The following is a 20408-nucleotide window of genomic DNA, read 5'->3' on the forward strand; positions in this document are numbered from 1 at the left end:
CTGTTGTTTGAAAATATGAAACATTATGGATTCCATCATATTAAAACACTTTATTTTTGTGTATTATACATGATTATGTTACTATGTCCAGTATTATTCATATTGTGTTATTTTCAGTTTTTAAATAATTTCAAATTTCAATTTCAACTCTATAATTTAAATGAAATGATGTTTTAATATCATATTAAATATCCTACTCTCCATATTTCAAAATAAAGTGAAGCAATAAAATTCAGGAGAACTGATAATGATTCTTAGAGAACTGACAATGATTTTTATATTAAAGTGAATTACAGGTGTATATATATTTATATATATATACACACATGCTAATGGAGGCAGCTTATTTGCATCTGGAGTCAGGAAGACCCGAGTTAAAATCTGGCCTCAAATGCTTACTAGCTTTGTGATCCTGGGCAAGTCACTTAGCCTCTATTTGTCTCAGTTTCCTCAATTGTAAAATGGGGACATTAATAGTATTTACATCTCAGAGTTTTTGTGAAGATCAGATGAGATGACATTTGTTTTTTTTTTTTTTTTTTTAATTTAATAGCCTTTAATTTACAGGATATATACATTGGTAACTTTACAGCATTAACAATTGCCAAACCTCTTGTTCCAATTTTTCACCTCTTACTCCCCACTCTCCCTAAATGGCAGGATGACCAGTAGATGTTAAATATATTAAAATATAACTTAGATACACAATAAGTATACATGACCAAAACATTATTTTGCTGTACAAAAAGAATCAGACTCTGAATTATTGTACAATTAGCTTGTGAAGGAAATCAAAGATGCAGGTGTGCATAAATATAGGGACTGGGAATTCAATGTAATGGTTTTTAGTCATCTCCCAGAGTTCTTTTTCTGGGTATAGTTAGTTCAGTTCATTACTGCTCCATTAGAAATGATTTGGTTGATCTTGTTGCTGAGGATGGCCTGATCCATCAGGACTGGTCATCATCTAGTCTTGTTGTTGAAGTATATAATGATCTCCTGGTCCTGCTCATTTCACTTAGCATCAGTTCGTGTAAGTCTCTCCAGGCCTTTCTGAAATCATCCTGTTGGTCATTTCTTACAGAACAGTAATATTCCATAATTTTCATATACCACAATTTATTCAGCCATTCTCCAACTGATGGACATGAGATGACATTTGTAAAAAGTGCTCAGCATAGTGCCTGACTAGAGTAGGCACTATTATATAAATGTTTATTCTCTTCCCTTCTTTAACTAAATGTATTAGCCTTTTAATTATATGTCTTAGTTGGAGAATAGGCATTTTTCATCCAGTTATTTTTCCCTGAATAGAGTATTAGTCTGATCTCTTTGGAGTTGTCATGAAATTGTTGCTGAGGAAGTCTTGGAATGTTCTAGGGCATGATGAAATTAGCACAATTATCTGCAAAAAGGAGCTTATTATAGAAGGCCTCTACAATTGGGAATGTCTCTTTCATTTTAACCCTGAAGTGGCAAATTCCTTTGCTTTATTTTATGACACAATAACATCAATAATGGGAAACTGTTGGACAATTGTATTTATGCTTGCATTCATCAAAAAATCTTATATGATTTAAATGCACAAGAGAAATCTTATTGAAGGAGAGCCTTTAAATCTTCACTTTCTTCTATTGCCAAATGCTTTTTGTAATCAACAAACAATAATATCAGGATATTATATTCTCTGCACTTTTCAGAAGAACTATATTTAGATAAAAACTCAAACATGGAGATGATTTTAGAATATATTTCAGTTATTTCATTCATTTCATCCATGTGGGTTCTCCTCTCTGGTTTTGTGAAAAGTTTTTAACATTTTAATAGGTGGCATAAAATACCTACATGAATTAAGACTTTAAAGTATGAAAATTAAATACTTACAAACATTTCAGTGCTGATGCCGATAGCTTTGATCCATGTATAGAATCTGTTCTGATTCTCCGACTTGCTAGATAATAGCCATGAATCATTTTTTCTGCCTCCAAACTGATCTCCACATGTAGATTCTTTGCAAAAGCAATGAGCTAAGATTTAAAGATAGTTTAAAAGGTTGAAATTTTATAAATTGCATAAAAATCCAAAATAGTCATTTCTAATAAATGTTCATTTATACAATTTATATTAATTTCTAGAGGTGATATGAAATAGTCTGCTGTTTAATTTCAATAAAATGAAGAATAGTGATGTGATGCAGTAGAAAGAAAGAACACTGTATTTGGAATCTGATGAATTCTTTCCTTCTCACTTCTTACTGGTGTAGTGCAATCTAAGTTCAAGTTCCAGATCTGCCACTTTATATCTATGTATTCTCAAACACATTACTTAACTCCTCTGGACCTCAGTTATGCCATCTCAAGAATGAGAGGGTCAGACTAGAAGGTCTTGGAGGTTCCTTCCAATTCTATGATCTTATGACTCAACACCTGGCCTTCCTGACTTTATACCTGAATTACCATAACTGCCTCCTAGCCAATATCTTTCTCTCAAATTATCTTGCATGTTGTTGTCTGCTTGAGCTCACTTAAAACACTGTTGAACTCAGCAAGCATTATTAAGTATTTATTACGTTCCAAGTTCTATGCTAGGTGCTATGAAAACAAAACCAAAATAGTCCCTGATATCAAATCTACATTTGTTTGCTTGGCCTTAACAATTTCTTGAAGACTTATCCCATGTACTTATTCAACTTATTTCCCATGACTTGTCAATGTACATCTTTCAATTTAGTTAAGTAGGTAGGCTCACAATTCACTTGACATGCTCATTCCTGCAACTAATCATTATTTATATGAAACTATTCCCTGAAATAACATTTTGCTGAAAGTTATACTTCACAGAACCTAGACAAGGTCCGTGTATACACTGGCCAGTTTTCTTATCCCAATGTGGAGATATTTTCAATTGAAATAGTTTAATAGTGAAATTCTTCAATCCTTAAAAAAAATTAGAGATATCATCAACTGATTCACATTGATTCTACTTTCAAAATCAAACTGCCTTCTTTAAGCATACTAGGCTTGTTTTCATCACAGAAGATGCAGGGTTTAATAATTACTTGCTTCGCTAATCAAATCAAATCTTTGTAGAATAATTTAAAAATTCTCTTTCATATCTTTATTTATAAATGTATATATTATTTATCAAACAATTAGATTTGTCAAGTTTTCTAGACCTAGAGATTGTGATTTTTGACATTTTACTCTGTTTTCAATTTTTATAAACACTATCAAAGATTTGGTGATTAGGTGCTTTATAGTTTTAAAAATGAATGGACTTATAAAAACCCACCTCCTGAAAACTTTAATACTTACCTGATACAGTTAATTTTTTATTACATTAATTTCAAAGAATATATTAATATTCTAAAATTAAAAATAAAGCTATTAGAAAATAGGTTCCATATCAAACACTAAAAATCAGTGAAATACATACTAAAATAAAGAAGGGCAAGGAGAGCCTAAATGAAAAGAAATAAATCTTTAAAGACAGTCCAGTTTTAAAATCTGGGAGTCATTATTAAGAATCTTCTATGTAGTCCATTTATTCAGTTACCTTTTCATAATCTTGTTCTGTAAACTTTTTAGAAGTTTCATAAAGCACTTTTTCAGGATCAATGGCTTTTTTTAAACTATGTTGTACAGAAGGAAGAACTGGGTGGCAAGGAGATGATTCATTACAATAAATCAACAATCCAAATGCATCCATAAGGTTAGCTGGAATCAAACTGAAATCCTATGTCAAATAATAAATTTTTAAAAGTCCAAGATTTTCTCAATTTATAAATCATATAATTAGAAATATAACATGTAACTATTTGATACTACTAAAATCTAGATAACATTTTTCAGGTTTTAGCATGATTTTGTGATTTCCTAACTGTAATGAATTCCATTTATAGAAGCTCTTCTCATGAATATGGCATATTGGTCTTTTATGTTGGGCTTGGGAGTGAGGAACAACTGCCTCAGATATATTGTGTAACCCTCAGCAAGTCACAATTTAATTGCTCTCAACTTCACTTTTCTCATCTGTAAAATGGGGCTAGCAAGGGAATCTGCCTTACAAGGTTGTTGTGAAGATCAAATGCTGTAAATATACAGTAGCTTTACAAATATTAAAGTTTTATATAAATGAGAGCCATTATTGCAGATCAGCAGCTCCTGAATTGAGGCTTTAAAAGGATTAATAACTTGCTCCTGATCATACAAGCAGTATGTACCAGAGGCAAGGCTTGGACCTAGTACTTCTTGCTCAAAGACCATCCTTATATCTACTATTCCATGTTTGTTATATGTCTTCAGTATAATTGTCTTAGTGTACTTAATTGATCTAGCCTTATTTATTAAGAAGACAAGCTTAAAGAATTATTGAGTGTTGACTATTGTCTCAAAATTGCCTTGCACATAAATATTAGAATTTCAACAGCATAAGAACAAGTCCTATGAATAAATTAAGTAGGTAGCAAAAATTGTAGTGTGACTTGGGAGACTCCATAAGCCTGTCCTCTAAAATATCAATTCCATTCAACATATTCTCCAACATCCCCATTCCATTAGCCTACCTAAAAATCTCAGTTAAGATATATATATTTGGGATAAAGCCAAACAACTTTTCTTTCTTTGGTTATGAAGAAGCTTTTTATCTTCATAAAAAATGTTCATGTACATTCTCAGATACTAATAGTTGTACTATCAGTATTTGTTGATTGAGAAACTGCAAATGGCTGCTAGGAATTCAGTAACACTTTAAAATGAATTTCTGTTTTTAGCAATGACACATTTGAAAAACATTCATATATATATCATAAGTTGTTTTACTCAGTCCATAGAAAGTATCTTTATTTTGCTGAATTAGAACAGATGCTTTGTTGGAGCAAAATAAAGATCAAAATAGTTATGCCTAGTGAATATACACTGTGTTCATGGACTTCAGATCACAGTTGAGAAACATTAGGTTAAAGCACAGCACTATCTTCAGAAAGTTTCTAATTATGTTTCCAATGATGGATAATATATTAACAGAGTAAAACCCATCATTATCTTATCAAAGAACTGAATATAGATGACATGAATATATATATGTATATATATATATATATATATGAAGTCATTAAGTATCTAGAATGGGACTCTTAAATTAAGAAGGACAGCAATGAAGAACCTTGTTTTCTTCACAATTTTGCTTAAGACTAACCTTAAAGGTGAAAAATTTCCAGAAATTATTAATAATCATCTGTTTTGCTGGTGCAAGCATTTTTATTTTCTAGTAGATTCTTTCCTCTCTTTATTAATATTGGATATTATTTTGCAAGAAGCAATATTTCACTGTGGACAGAGAATTGGTTCCCCCCCAAAAATACTTCTAATATATACATACTGATTGTGATAATCCATACTCTGGACTAATCACTTAATTTCTCAACCCTTGGCAACTCAAGAATATAAACTGCAGGGAAAGTATTCACCTTCATTGATAAAGGCAATTTCTTTACGAGGGAATCATAGTAAAATGATAGGTCTAGTCTCTATACCTCATTTTTTACTTATTCTTTATACCTGTTCAAAATAGCTGGAAACATCTGAAGTAGTTTTTAATCCCAACTTTACTATTATTCATCTGTAATGTTTTGAAGATATGGAATAATTTTATATTGAATGGATTAAATATATAAGCTGTAACTAAACCTACTTGTCAAACATTATAAGAAAAAAGGTTATACTCACCACTTGACCAATTAAAGTGCTGTTTCTATGAACATGTCTCTTTGAAGATGAGTCCACATCAATAAAAGACCAAAAACTGGATTGAACTGAAAAAGTAACTTGCTGATCAACACCATCTCCATACTTCTTTCCAGGAATATACACTGTAATGTTTCTGCTTTCTAAAACTGATTTCAGACATATTAATAATTTGTGATTTAAGAATAACACTTTAATCTCCCAAAACTCTGATCACATGCTTTGTTGTAAGTTCTTGGACTGTGTTTCTGTAATCCAAGTACCAGTATTACCAAATCTGCAAAAGTCTCCAGAGGGTTGACTACCAAGTGATAAACATTTTTTTATTCACAACTCATGAAGATAATCTATTAAAAATGGAGGCAGGGACTGAGAGCTGAGTGGAAGGAAAGAATACATACACTAATGTAATCAAACTCAGGGTAGTTTGATTATGCATATTTGGTACAAAGGTCATTATTCTGGGGTTTTTTGGTTCCTGCTTTCCCCCCATCTTCCCCAGCTAGGAGTTTGGGGGAAAATGGGTTGAGTTGCACTCCCAAAAGGGAAAAAAACCCAAACTTTAAATTATTATTCATATTTTTGTTTTTAACATCACTTTCATTTAAGAAGATAATTTCTTTCCCTTTTCCTCCCCAATGAAACATCTCTTGTAAGAAAAAACTAAAAAAGAAAAGGAAAAAAAAAGCTTAGTAAAACTAATGTATTGAGTATCAGCTGACAGTATCAGCTATGTTTCACATTCACAGTTCCTAACTTCTGCAATGAAGGGAAGTCGATACTCACCTCTTCTTTGAGAACAAATTTAATACCTATGATTTTAGACAAATATTCTCCCAAATTATGAAACAAATGTAATTTTTCAAATATTCAAGTGGAACTGTGACCTTATCAGTTTTATCAATATAAAAGTGCCTTCTATTATGAAGATATCAATCCAGTTATGCTTTCCCATACCATGTGACTCTTGTCCATGTTCCCATATAAGTTTGCCACAGAGAATCAAATTAATATACTGCAGGTTTTCCTTACTTCTGACATTGTGAAGGTACTGTTGTTGTTCCCCGTCATCCCTTCCCCTTGCCACATGATAAGTCTATCTTCTCTTCCTATTTTATGATTTCTTGGCTATATTTTTAATATCTATTCTTTGAAATTCCTTAGTGAATTTTACAGCTTGCTCATACCCACAATGTGTCTTTTATTGCCCATTATGTGATTTTCATTCTTAATTTTTTTAATGCATTTATTTACTTATTTATTTAAAACAAATTAAAAATAAGAAAAAACAAAATAGAAAAAGAAAGATGGAAAAAGAAAACAAAACCAAAATATTTTCATGTGGCTAGCAGAACAATGAGGACAATTCATAAATTTCCATTTCAAGAAAGCATACGTTATAATAGAAGACATTGTATCCTTAACCGTCCATCTTTGCTTTCATGTAATTTTCTTTTGTTTTCTGTTATGCATTTTTTTTACTTTATTCTTTTTTTTTCTTTTCCATCCCCTACCTCCCCCAAGAAGGCTACAGATAAGCACAGATATATTTATGTATACATATATATGTATACATACCTGCACACACACACATATCTACCTACAAACACACACACACACATATATACATCTAAAACAACATTAATGTGACTGACATATAACATAAATTTCTTTCGACTTAATCTTTGACTTTGAGATCAATGATTACTAGTTGTACTTTTTTTCCCTAATAAATTCTACTCCTGATTATTTTTATTATATTTGTATATATATATTATTTCCTATGCCTACTAATTCTTCTACTTAACTTCTACATGTTAATTTGTCTTGCTATTATATAACCTCTACACTGTACCCCCATCATAGATTCCTCCCTTATCTTTCCCCCCACTTTTTCCCTCCCTCTTTATCCCATTCCTATTAATCTATACAACTTATCCCCCTCTCATTAATTTAAACACCCTTCGATTAATCTAAATATCCCATTTTATCCTATTCTCCCTTTCCCTCCCTCTTTATCCCTTTCCCATCATTATTAATTGTTTAGAAACTGTTGTTTTCTGTTTTACTACCAAATTGCAATAGTGTAGAACATTGATACTTTTTTAGATGGCCTCTGCTTTTTGTGAGAATCTTATCATTGTTAAAGGAGATTGCAGTTTATTGAAGACAGCCCAGCCTGCTCTTTTTCTCTTGTTCAACTCTGGATCTAACTTATCTACCTACCTACCTACATATATACATACATATATATTTTTAAATTTATTTATTGTATTGAATATAAAATAAGAAAAAAATAGAAAAAAGAAAGAGAAAATGAAAACAAAACAAAACAAAACATTGTCATGTAACAGCAGAAAATCGGGGAGGATTCAAAATATATAACAATAAATTTCCATTTCAAAGAAACACATATAATGATAGAAGAAATTATATTTATGACCATCTTTTTAGTTTCCTTGTAGGTTATTCTTTTATTCTCTGCTATGCGCTTTTTAAAATTTTATTCTTTTTTTCCTCTTTCATTCCCCCAGACCTTCCCTAAGCAGGGGAAGCTTGCTTAAGCACAGATATTTTTATATATACATACATACCCATATATATATGTATATATATATATATATATATGTGTGTGTGTGTGTGTGTGTGTGTATGTGTGTATATATATACACACACACACATATACATTCATATTCACCCACACATGTACATATAGCTATATATATAGAGAGAGCTGCATGCATAATACCTATATATACTCACACACACATATATACATGCATTTACCCATATGTAAACATGCACCTAAAACAATATTAATATGGCTGACATATAGATTTCTCTTTTGATTGAATCTTTACTTTTGACTTTGCTAAGATCAATGATCATTAGCCCTCCTTTTTTTTTTTCTAATAAATTCTACTCATGATCCTTCTTACAGTGTTTGTGTACAGCTTTTAGTTCCTAACCCTGCTAACTCTTCTACCCACCCTGATGTGAGTAAGTTTTCAGAACTACTAGCCCTTCTCCCCACCTAATGTTTCTGTATTGGTTCTTCCTTTGCACCTTATTTGTATAACATAATTACTATTTTTACCTTTTCCTAGACAGTATTGCTTTTTAGACTCAGATCATATTCAATTCTGTCCCAAACTTTCTTTTGAGCTACCCAATTACTGTTATCATTCTTAAACATATGGTATACATTTCCATACATAAAAAATAAATGTTGAGTTTTTTTATATTATCCATACTGAATTCTTTGAAATTAATCTTTGATATTGGCTCTTATATGTTAAATTTTATATATCAAGTTCAAATTTGGGTGACATACAGTCCTGAAAATCTGCAAGTTTAGTGTCCATTTTTTTCATTCAGCATTATGGATAATTTTACTGGATGACATTTTTGTCATATTAGGCAGGTCTAGTTTTTTTTTGTTGTTGTTGTTGTTTTGGTTTTTTTTTGCTGAGGCAATTGGGGTTAAGTGACTTGCTCAGGATCACACAGCTAGGAAATATTAAGTGTCTGAGGCCAGAGTTAAACTCAGATCCTCCTGACTACTTCAGGGCTGGTGCTCTATCCACTGTGCCACCTAGTTGCCCTGTAAGGTCTAGTTCTTTTGATTGCCAATATATAATATTTTGGCTACTAAGTCCTGACACAACTCTAGTTGTAGTTCCAGCATATTTGAATTGTTTTTTGTTTGTTTGTTTCTTGCAGAATTTTCTCTTTGATTTGGGGGTTTTGAAATTTGGCAATAATGTTCCTATGTATTTTCCACAAAAGATCTCTTTGAGGTAGGAATCAGTGGGTTTTTTCTACTTCTACTTTATCTCATGTTCTATCACTCTAGAACAATTTTTTTTTTTTGCATTATTGTGCCAAAGAAAAGACTCTGTATTTCCTTTTCTAGTTGGTTAACTTTTTTTTCATAATTTCTTATTTTTCATGGATTTTTTTTTTAGTTTTTCCTCAATCTCTCTCATTTGATTTTGAAAATCTTTTCCAAGTTTTAAAAATTCTCCCTAGGTAGGTAGCCATTTAACATTACTCTTTGAGACAGAAGAGGTTTTTTTTTTTTTACTTCACTGTCCTCCTCTGAAGATGAACCCTAGTCTTCCCTATTTCCATAGTAAGTTTAAATGATTAGTTCTTTCTTCTTTGCCTGTTTTTTTTTTTTTTTAATTAGAAGTATTAGTCTAAGCACCTTTAATCACAGGGTAGCTGGATGGTGCCTCTAGTTTCACTTCAGTTATTTCCTCTGACTTGGCACCCCAAACCAAAAGCTCTACCCTCCTGCAAGTGCCTGCAGCCAGCAGCATCTCTGCCCTACTACTTCTGCACTTACTAGGTATGTGGGTTCCTTCTCTCCCAGTGTTACATCTCTGCAGCACAGCTGAGCCTGGTGTTCCTAATTAGCAAAAGTTCCCTCAGTCTTTCCACACTTAGACTTCTGATACTCCATGCTGTCCAGGAGGTGAAAATTTCTATGGTTTGGGCTGAGGCTCCAGCCAAATTCAGCTAACCCCAGGGCTTCTACTCTGTGGAGCTAACCTGGAGATGTTTGCTTTTCACACTGGTTAATTCTAGTCGTTTTTTATCTTTTTCATTTTTTGCTGAAGCAATTGGAGTTAAGTAACTTGCCTAGGGTCACACAGCTAGGCAGTGTTAAGTATCTGAGGTCAGATTTGAACTCAGGTCCTCTTAACTTCAGGGCTGGTGCTCTATCTACTGCACCACCTACCTGTCCCAATTCTAGTCTTGTAGTCTTTCTTTGGGTATAGTTATCCCCGGAGTATCCCTGTTCTACCCCAATTCTTCTTTGTTTTTACCAGTCTATGTTGGTCCAGAGGTGCAAATTTGTTCTTTTTGTGGGGGAAGTTTGGAGAGCTTAAAATTTTCTGATCTCTGCCACTTCCCAGAATAATTCCCCATACATACATACATACATACATACATATATGTTCATAATACACACATATTTAAGGATAAATTCAACAAGATCATGAAAATGCATTTGGTAATCTAGGCAATGGACATTCTTCATGTACTTGGACTCTTCTTGCATGGATGTTATTTCAAACTCTTTTGAGTGATTATAGAGCTCTTAAAGGAGATTCTGTAACATTCTAAGGATTGATGCAATTAGTATGATGGCATCTGCAAACAAGCATCTGGACAGTAGGCTCTCATGATTCATAATAAATCCCTTTCAACTTAAATAGTCCTAGGTCTCTTCCATCATAGCAATGAATATCTTTGTTGACATGCATTTACCTATCTTGTGCTTTATGTTTATGATAACAGGGTCTATTGGACAGGGTTGTTTCTGTTATTAAATCTTTTAAAAAATATTCAATTGACTTTCATGTGCTTTGATATATAGCTTGATGAAAAAAGCTCCATTGCATTTGTTATAGAAAAGGGCTCCTTTTTTTTGGGGGGGGGGGGGAGGGAGTTTAGGAAAAGTTGTGAGTGGAAAGATTGGAGTTAGTTGATAGTGATAACAAAAAAGAAAAGGTGCATCAATGAAACATGAACAAAAATACACAGTAAAGGGTAAGAAGTTCAGAAGACAAGAATGTTTGTATGAGAACTATTATAAAATTGATATATACTTAAAAAGTTGTAGGTAACGGGGATTGACATTGTCATATGCAATTTTTTTTTTGTTCTTTATAAAAGAAAATGTTTATTGATGTCATCAAGTGCAAAATAATAAGAAAATATTTAAAAAGAAAGTGATAGAAACAAAAGAAAAAATCTGTAAGGTAGAACTTTGCTTTAATGAACCTAATGCTTTTTCATAATCAACAAACAATAAGCACAGTAGAATTTTATATTCTCTATCTTTTAGGCAATAGTAAAGTAGTAACAACATGTTCATTGTTGAATACTGCTTACAAAAGCCTGCTTGTTCTTTACTAAGGCTATACTCCTTAAGGAGTCTGCAATCAGTGCCTCTACTTCCTTTCCTCTCACTCTTTTTATAACTCCCTGTAGGTGTTTCTGATAGTGTTATTCAGCTAAAATGGCTACCTCCAAAATTACCAATGCCCTCTTAATTACTGAATCTAATAGCCTTTTCTCATTTCTCATCCATTCTGACATCTCTGCAGTCTCTACCACTGTCTTTCATCATCCTTTCCTTGATTCATTCACTCTTCTTTTTATGTTTTTATGACATTGTCTCTCATGGTTCACTTAGTTGAGTTTCCTTCACTAAACTCATTAATCACATATGTCTATAAGTCTCTGGCTGAACTCATTATTTTTCTCTACAATCCTGTCCTACAAATATGAGCATTATTGTTGAGAGTGTCACTATCCTTCTAGTCACCTAAGCTGACAATGTAATCAGCCTTTGGTTCTTCAGTCTTCTTTACCTCTTCTATATACAATTAGTTGACACCTTCTTAACATCTCTCATAAATGCTCCATTTGGACACTGCTACTGATCTGGTGCAGGTCTTCATTATATCACACCAGGACTATTGCAGTAGTCTGGGGTCTAGTCTCCTTGCCTCAAGTTTCTTCCCATTGTAGGCCAACATCCATTCAGCTGTCAAATTGATCTTCCTAAAGAAAATGTTTGATCATGCCATTTTCCCCCTACATTTAATAAGCACCAGGTTTTCCTTATTATCCTGTTACCTTCTCTTTGAGACTTTTCCCCCATGTCTTTGATACCAATATCTTCTTCAAATACCTTGTATATCAATCCTTCAGCATGCTCACATTTGTGTTGCTGTCAAACACAGATCTTCTTTATATATACTCAGTCCAATCAGTCCACCTTTCCAATCTTTGTTCTATTCTAGCTCCCCTATAAGCACATCTAGAACTATGGTATTAGTTCTATAGTTTTTGATGTTGGAAACAGTGTGTCAAAATTTTTTATAATTTCCACTTTTATTCCAATTGTTGCCTACCTTCTATCTTTGTCTATGAATACCCTTGGGATTAGTTTGCTTATTTGAATGCTTTGCCAGTCTTGGGAAATATTTCCTCTTCCTCGTCATGAGAACCTGTGTGAAATTGTGCCTAATTGTGGATAGAGGAGGACAGAGGAAAATAGTCCTGCTATTGGAGTTATCCTTATTATTTACATTATTATTTTTCATGGGAATAAACAGAATTTGCCTTAAACTTTCCTAATTAAAGTGTTACTATGCAGCAAGAGTGTGAGGAGGAAATTAAACCTTTCCTTTCAGACCTAAAATCATTCTTTTTAGAAGTTATAATAATAGGAACTAAAGTTTGTTTGGTTTGGGGGTTTTTTTTAGATCTTGAAACAGCTTTTATAGCTGGCCCTACTACCAATAGTCTGAGATAACCTTCCATCTCTTGTTTTATAAATATTAAGGAAATAACTTAGTATATTTCATTTTGTAGCATTACATACACACACACACACACACACACACACACACACAAACTGTTAAACCTAAAATAATCACAGTGGAGTAAAATGATCATATGGTAGGGCAGATCATATGGTATAGCACAGTAGATGAGTACCAGGCCTGGAATCAGAAAGACTTCAGCTCAAATTTGGCCTCACACACTAATTGTGTGACCCTAGGCAAGTCACTTAATCTGGTTTGCCTCAGTTTTCTCATCTAGTAAATAAGCTAGAGAAGGAAATGGTAAAACACTCTAGTATCTATGCCAAGAAAACCCCAAATGATGTCACAAAAAGTCAGACACGACTTAAAAATGACTAAAAAACAAGAAATATTGATTGTGGTAGCAAAAAACTTAAAATGAAGTGGGTACCCAATGATTGGTGATTAAAAATGTGGTATAAAAATGTATTGAAATACATCAATTCAGAGAAACATAGAAAGACATTTATAAATTGATGAAGAGGAAAATAAGCAGAATCACACAGAACATTGACAGTAATGTGAACAAAAGCAATCCTAAAAGGCAGCTAATCTCAGATGAATTGAAATGCTTAGTCTTGGTTTCAAGGATCATGCTTCTTTTCACTTGGTAGAAAGCTAAGGAATTATGAATATGGGAGCTTGCCAATGCTGTTATTTTTTCAATTCTATTTAACTGTTTTTTTTTTCATTATAAGAAAAGGGTTCAGTGAGGTAGGGAAGGGTAGAGAGAATATCCTGGGAAACGATCAATGGGAAAAAGAAACCAAAAGATATCAGTAAAACTAAAAAAAAAAAAAAAAAAAAAAAAAAAAAAAAAAAAGCACAAAGAACCATGAATTTTATAGCTGGAAAGGATATCATAGATGAGCCTCTCTTGGTTTACCAGTTAAAAAACTGATCTATCAAGAAGTGTGACTGTAAAATATTTTCATTTTCACTACCATATCCCATTTAACACTGAATTATCTATTAACACTTCTGAGTACTGAGGATTTGAACAGTGCATTTGGAAATTAGCTCTTTGGAATCCTATTTGCTTAAGAACATGATTTTATAACTTTGATTCATAAAATGTAAATGTTGTGGCAGTTCTTTAAATTTCATGGCACTACTGGACACTGAATTTAAATGTGTAAGTTAACCAAGAAACAACTCCTTAAAAGAATATGGACTTACCAGATTGAAGAAGTTCAAGTTTATCTTTTCTATGTGATAACAAATCTCCTATGTAGCAGATACCATCTTTAGCTAGTAAGGCACTGCAAGCTTGAATGCTAGCAACTCCAGTTCCATATTTATCTCTGGATAGAGTAGGAAAAATTTCACTAGATGTTGGATGACGTATACCTCGAGGCACAAGACATACACAGAAATTCAAAAGCCTGGGGGGAAAAATTGACATTGAGGTCTATATGATAATCTCCTTGTATGTTCCAGTGACTTATATATTATTTAATAAGTAGTCAGATCAGTTTCATGTAAAGTCATCCCTCTTTTGTCTAAAATTCCAACCTGACTAGAACAAAGGTTCCTAAAGGCAGGAGTCATTTTATTTATCTTTATATTTCTTCTATTCATTTAAAAATCCTATCACAATGAATTCATTATACATTTTGTTGTTCAATTGTTTTTCAGTCATTTCTTATCTTTACAACTCCATTTGGAGTTTTACTGGTAAAAATACTGCATTCATTTGTCTCCTTCCCCAGCTCATTTCACAAATGAGGAAATTGAGGCAAATTTGTCTAAGTGACTTACCCAGAGTCACACAGCTAAGTGTCCATATATTTTGTCCATATAAGAGGCCATATTTGAACTCAGGAAGATGAATGTACCTAACTTCAGGCCTTGCATTTTATCTGTTTACCTAGCCTTACACATATTATTTTATGTGTTGAATGAAATTTCTAATAATAGTTGACATTTATAGAGCTCTTTAATGTTTTCAAAGAACTCTATAAATTATAAATTATCTTATTTTTTCCTCTCAACAATCTTGCCAGATATTTGCTATTATTATTATCCTAATTTTTCCACTTAAGAGAAAAGGAAGCTAAGAGAAGATAAGTGAGCTAGTGTCAATGGAATTATATGAATTCAGAGTTTCCTGAATCCAAGTTCATCGTTTTATCCATTGTATCATCTGGATGTTTTATTATAAGTTAGATAGAATGACTTAAACCATTCTAGTCAGGTGAAACAATCCTATTTTAGAGATCTATAGGCAGGAGATTCTACATATTCTTTGGGATTCCAATATTTACCAATTATCATTGTCATATTCTTTACATCTAACTTAACCTTTTTCTCCATGTTGTAATCTAGGTATATGTTGTTTGTTTGTTTGTTTTTTATTTTATCTATAGTAAAAATTGAGAACAGTTAAGTTATCCACTAACCTTCCTTTTTTTTTTTTTTAACTAAATACTTTCAGTTTTCCTTCTTTTTCATAAATGTTATTTTCCATCTCTATAAGTATCTCTGTGTTTTCTCTCTGAACCCTTCAAAATTCTCTTACATAATGAAATTCATTTATATTTCCATTCTAATTTCCAATTCACTTTATTTCTTAGGTGAAGGCAATTAAAAAAAAAACTAACTTTTTTCTAGGAGGGAAAAGACAAGGATGAGGGAGAAAGAAAATATGTATTTGATTGGAAGGAGGAAAGTAAATTGAGAGAAGATGTATGCAAGAATGAAGTGATAAAATTCTTAAACATCTAAAGACCATTTTTTATATCTCAGCTTCTTTTAAAAAAAGACTCAATCAACTTTCTTTAATGACAGTAGCAGAAAGATTTTGAATGCTTTTAATATTTAAATAATTTAAAGTTATTCTGTATTAATACTTATTAAAATTACAAATATTTTGAGTATTTCAGACTATAATTTTATAAAAACATCATGCATCTTTACCTGTCTACAAGTAATGTATCACTTGTTACAATTAAAATGTCCAGGCAATCTTCAACTTCCTTGTTTCTATCATTTGTCTGTACTAGACTCATCAATAAACAAAGTTTTAACATGTTGTAAGTCCCTGGAGGAACGATCTGTGATGCAAAAATGTTGGCTAGGATGGCTGTAAATTTCCAGCATGAGTGTGAAGTAAAAGACAGGAGATACCTGAAGTTGTCACTAATACCAGAAGGCACTGAAAGCAAATATTAACTATTAAATAGTGTTTTAAAACAAAAAAAATTATAAACATTCTATTTAATCTATTTAAAACTGATATGAAGCTTTAGATATCATGAAAGATATTCTATTAATTTATTTGTACCAATACTGCCCAAAAGTTCTAAGAAATTCTTTGGTACAAGGAAAAATTCATTGCTATGGCTATAGCGATTTGATTTTATTTTCTGTGGAAAAAACAAATCACTTAAAACTTAAAAACTTAGATCAGGTGCTGAGTGAAATGAGCAGGACCAGGAGATCATTATATACTTCATCAACAACAATACTATATGATGATCAATTCCGATGAACGTGGCCCTCTTCAACAATGAGATGAACCAAATCAGTTCCAATAGAGCAGTAGTGAACTGAATCAGCTACACCCAGCAAAGAACTCTGGGAGATGACTATGAACCATTACATAGAATTCCCAATCCCTATATTTTTGTCCACCTGCATTTTTTATTTCCTTCACAGGCTAATAGTACACTATTTCAAAGCCTGATTCTTTCTGTACAGCAAAATAACTATTAAGACATGTATACTTATATTGTATTTAATTTATACTTTAACATATTTAACATATATTGGTCAACCTGCCAGGGGGAGGGGATGGGGGGAAGGAGGGGAAAAATTGGAACAAAAGGTTTGGCAATTGTCAATGCTGTAAAATTACCCATGCATATAACTTATAAATAAAAAGCTATTTAAAAAAAACCATAAAAAAAAAACTTAGATCAGGACAGGAAGTTTTATTAGTAATGGCATTTTATAATTTATCTGAAATGTTAAAAGAATCTGCCATTTAAATACCATCCAAAGCTATACTTTAGTATAGTGATGACTATGGATTCTTGAAGGCTACACTGGAATAATCCAAGTTTTGGCAGATCATACCAAGCTGAAAATGTTTTGAATACAGGCTTTGACAATAGAAGGGCATGGCTGTCATTAGAGGACCAGTCTTAACAAAATTTGGGGAAGATGTCACCAGAGTATTGGCCACCAGGTAAATTGTTTTTGCCCATAGTAACTCTTAAACTGCCTGTTAAGGCATGAATAAAGGTATTACAATCTGTATCAATGGAAGAAGATGAAATCAGATATTCCTGAAGTACTGAAAAGAAATGAGAGGATAATAATGGAATTTTCCTAACTCAAAAAATATAATTCTACAAAGAGTCTTACTCTAATGTTTTGAATAGGACTCTTAACAATAGTTTGACTGCTGTTTGAGAAACAACCCTACTAGATGTGGAAAGAGATTCATACAATAAGTTGGCCACTAGGTATACAAACTTTGAAAAAGAGCAATCCATTAAATCAAGAACAATTTTAAAATATTTAGTCCTGTGTGACCCCTTTCAACTTTCACAGGCTGATAGTAATGTAATAGAAGAAAAGTGAAAAGAGGATGATAAAGAGCACATATTTTTCAGACAGTCTATAAATATTAACTTACTTTTTGGTATTATGCAAGATCTTTATCAAATGACCAGTGACTTGACATACAGTCTGAAAAACTGATCCATATCAATATCAATGATGTAACCATTAGGCAAAAGGAAGTAAGTAGAATATAGCTAAATGGGAAAATGGCCATAGATTTTCCTTAAAAATGCAAAAGAGTTCAATTTTTATTTTCTAACAAAGTCTTTAGGAAATAGAATTTGATGAAACACTTGGTTATCTTATCTTGTGGTACTCACAATGATCATGGATTAAAAAAAGCTATGTCTTGCATATGTAAAAATATCATTATAAAACCATAGTAAAGTCCTCCAAACCAAGTGTCCTAGTTTTGAGAAGCTAATTCTAATGATTGAAGAACAGTCTTTTCTACTCATTCCTAAATACAGCAAATTCTATTTAAATGAATAGCTATGGGGTACTACTGCTAGGTCATTAAAAGATGGAAACAAAATACAACACACAATTCATTTATATGGAGTTATATTAAAGATTATGGTACAGTTGGATGAACTTCAGTAAATACTAAAGTGGTGAAAGCTGCCAATCCTTCTTGGGTTCTTCCATATGAGGAGTATGTTCTTCTAGACCTACAGAATTACTGGTCCTATGTCAGCTAATAATATATTGATAACAAGTACCATCATAAATGTCAGGATTCCAGGATAAATTATTTATCTAAGAGTGAATTAGCACATGTGCAGCAAAAATGACAAATTTTTTCTATGATTTTTCTTTGTAATTTTACAGTCTTTTGTGTTTCCCTTGGTATAATTTTGCAGACTTTTTTGTATTTATTAATTCATTTAATATTTAAATATTGCTATTTACTATCATACAATACAGAATTGATGTTGAGACTAATATGAGAAGCATAGAATTTCTATCACTAGATTGCTTGTGCCTAATTGAAAAAAGTTAATATTTTTCTTTTAGATTTGTTTAAATAGACCTAGATGGCTTATCTTATTGTGACATCCATATGTACTACAAGTCCATGGAGTAAGGTTTGCCTATATACCAAGACACTGAAGTAATTAATCCATACTGCTTAATTCCTTTCTGGGGGATCATTACTTATCTTTGGGGCTTATTTGACCTTATTTTCTCTAAGTATATTTGTCCTTTAATAGGGCGAGTTTAGAATTCCAAATGGAGTACCCTTCAGTGGCAGGGATCCATTGAGGGAAATTTTAGATGCTCTTTGGAATAGGGGCCCAGAGAAAAATTGCCAGTCCATCTAAGGTGATTACTTATAGTAAAAGAATGCCTAAAGTAAGGGACACTTAGGAAAATTTGGCCTGTCTCCAGTTGGATGACCTTATGTGTTCTGATTATGGAAGTGTTTTCACCTGTTAGTTTTTTCACAGTTAGTTTTGCAATTGAGGGTGAGGGTCTCTAATATTCAAGTGAGGAATCCTGCATGCTCTACAACTGCTGCAGGAATTTACCTTTTCTGAAACCAGAAGTTTGATCTTATTTTCTTTTGGAGTTAATAAAACCATTGTATAACTGAGCTTGAGCCATTCTCTTTAGCTGCTTTATTTTATTAGATCTTTGTCTTTAGTTTGATCCCTTTGCTGATGGTATAAATGAAGGAAATTAATTTGGAGACATAGACTTTAGAAAATCAGGAAAATGAATTATTAGGAAACCAGGAAAATGAATTATCAGGGTATACTCTTATTAAGGAGTCCAGAAGTGAGTTCATGTTGGTTTTGCAGCCAGCCCAGCACTGATGCCCCAAGGAACAGAGAATAACTTTTGGGATCCAACTTAGTGAGAGTCTCATTTGGCAGTCACACTGCAACTTGCTTGGATCACTACTATACAGAAATGTTGCTAAGTCTGGGCTCACTTGCCCCAGAGACTGCGGTGGCAAAGGGGAGAAAGTGCCCTTGAAAAAAATGTTTTTGTACTATAAATTTGAAGTAAATATCCCTTTATAAAAGCTATATAATGTTAAGTGGTTAAAAGGAACAATCACTGATGGCTAACAGTGGGGGAAATGGAGACAGGACTTGACCTAATAGCATCAGATATCCTAATCTTTTAAGGTACCCCTAAAACTCTAAGATAGCCAGCCTGGTTCTGGGATAGTGAAGTCGGAGAGTACTAACTACATTTATATAGATAATAGCCTCTGCTTCAGACTTCATTAACAATAAAATTTTTCTTTTGTGATAAGTTAAGATTTGAGAGTAATAATTGACCAGGGAACTCTTGGATGAATTCATGTGTTTCAAAAGTCATGATAGATCATGATGGACAGCTCATTTGGGGCATATTTTCAACACCCTTAGAAGCTGCAGTTGCCAGTGGATGATATCTGTAGAGATGGTAGTGGAGAGAAGGGAATCCATAATAGACTCATAAGGATGATACACATTTAGTATCCTATAGAGGTAGTTATTATCTCAGCCCAATTCAGATATATAATTTTGTAAGAAGCTAATATATCTCTGAGTGGAAAAGCAGATTAGGTAAATCCAATATTATTTCAAATAGGAAAAAAATGTATTAAACTTCTGAGAAATGGATAAGATTACAATAGTCTATGCTTTAAAGAAAACTATTAACTATTAAAGCAACAAGATTTACTATAAGCTATATTTAATAC

General features: G+C 32.4%; 1 protein-coding gene across 1 annotated transcript in view; it reads right to left on the reverse strand.

The window, feature by feature from the left end:
• Positions 1–20408, reverse strand: part of MCMDC2 (minichromosome maintenance domain containing 2) — a 36563-nt gene that overhangs the window by 7164 nt on the left and 8991 nt on the right. Inside the window, exons 8-12 of the mRNA XM_031946321.1 lie at positions 16055–16292; positions 14315–14520; positions 5727–5893; positions 3556–3735; positions 1885–2027 (exon numbers count right to left, since the gene is read on the reverse strand). Coding sequence (XP_031802181.1) covers positions 1885–2027; positions 3556–3735; positions 5727–5893; positions 14315–14520; positions 16055–16292 — 934 coding nt within the window. The remainder of the gene's footprint in view (positions 1–1884; positions 2028–3555; positions 3736–5726; positions 5894–14314; positions 14521–16054; positions 16293–20408) is intronic.

The sequence above is a fragment of the Sarcophilus harrisii genome, chromosome 1 (genome assembly GCF_902635505.1).
Source record: "Sarcophilus harrisii chromosome 1, mSarHar1.11, whole genome shotgun sequence".
NCBI lineage: Eukaryota > Metazoa > Chordata > Mammalia > Dasyuromorphia > Dasyuridae > Sarcophilus > Sarcophilus harrisii.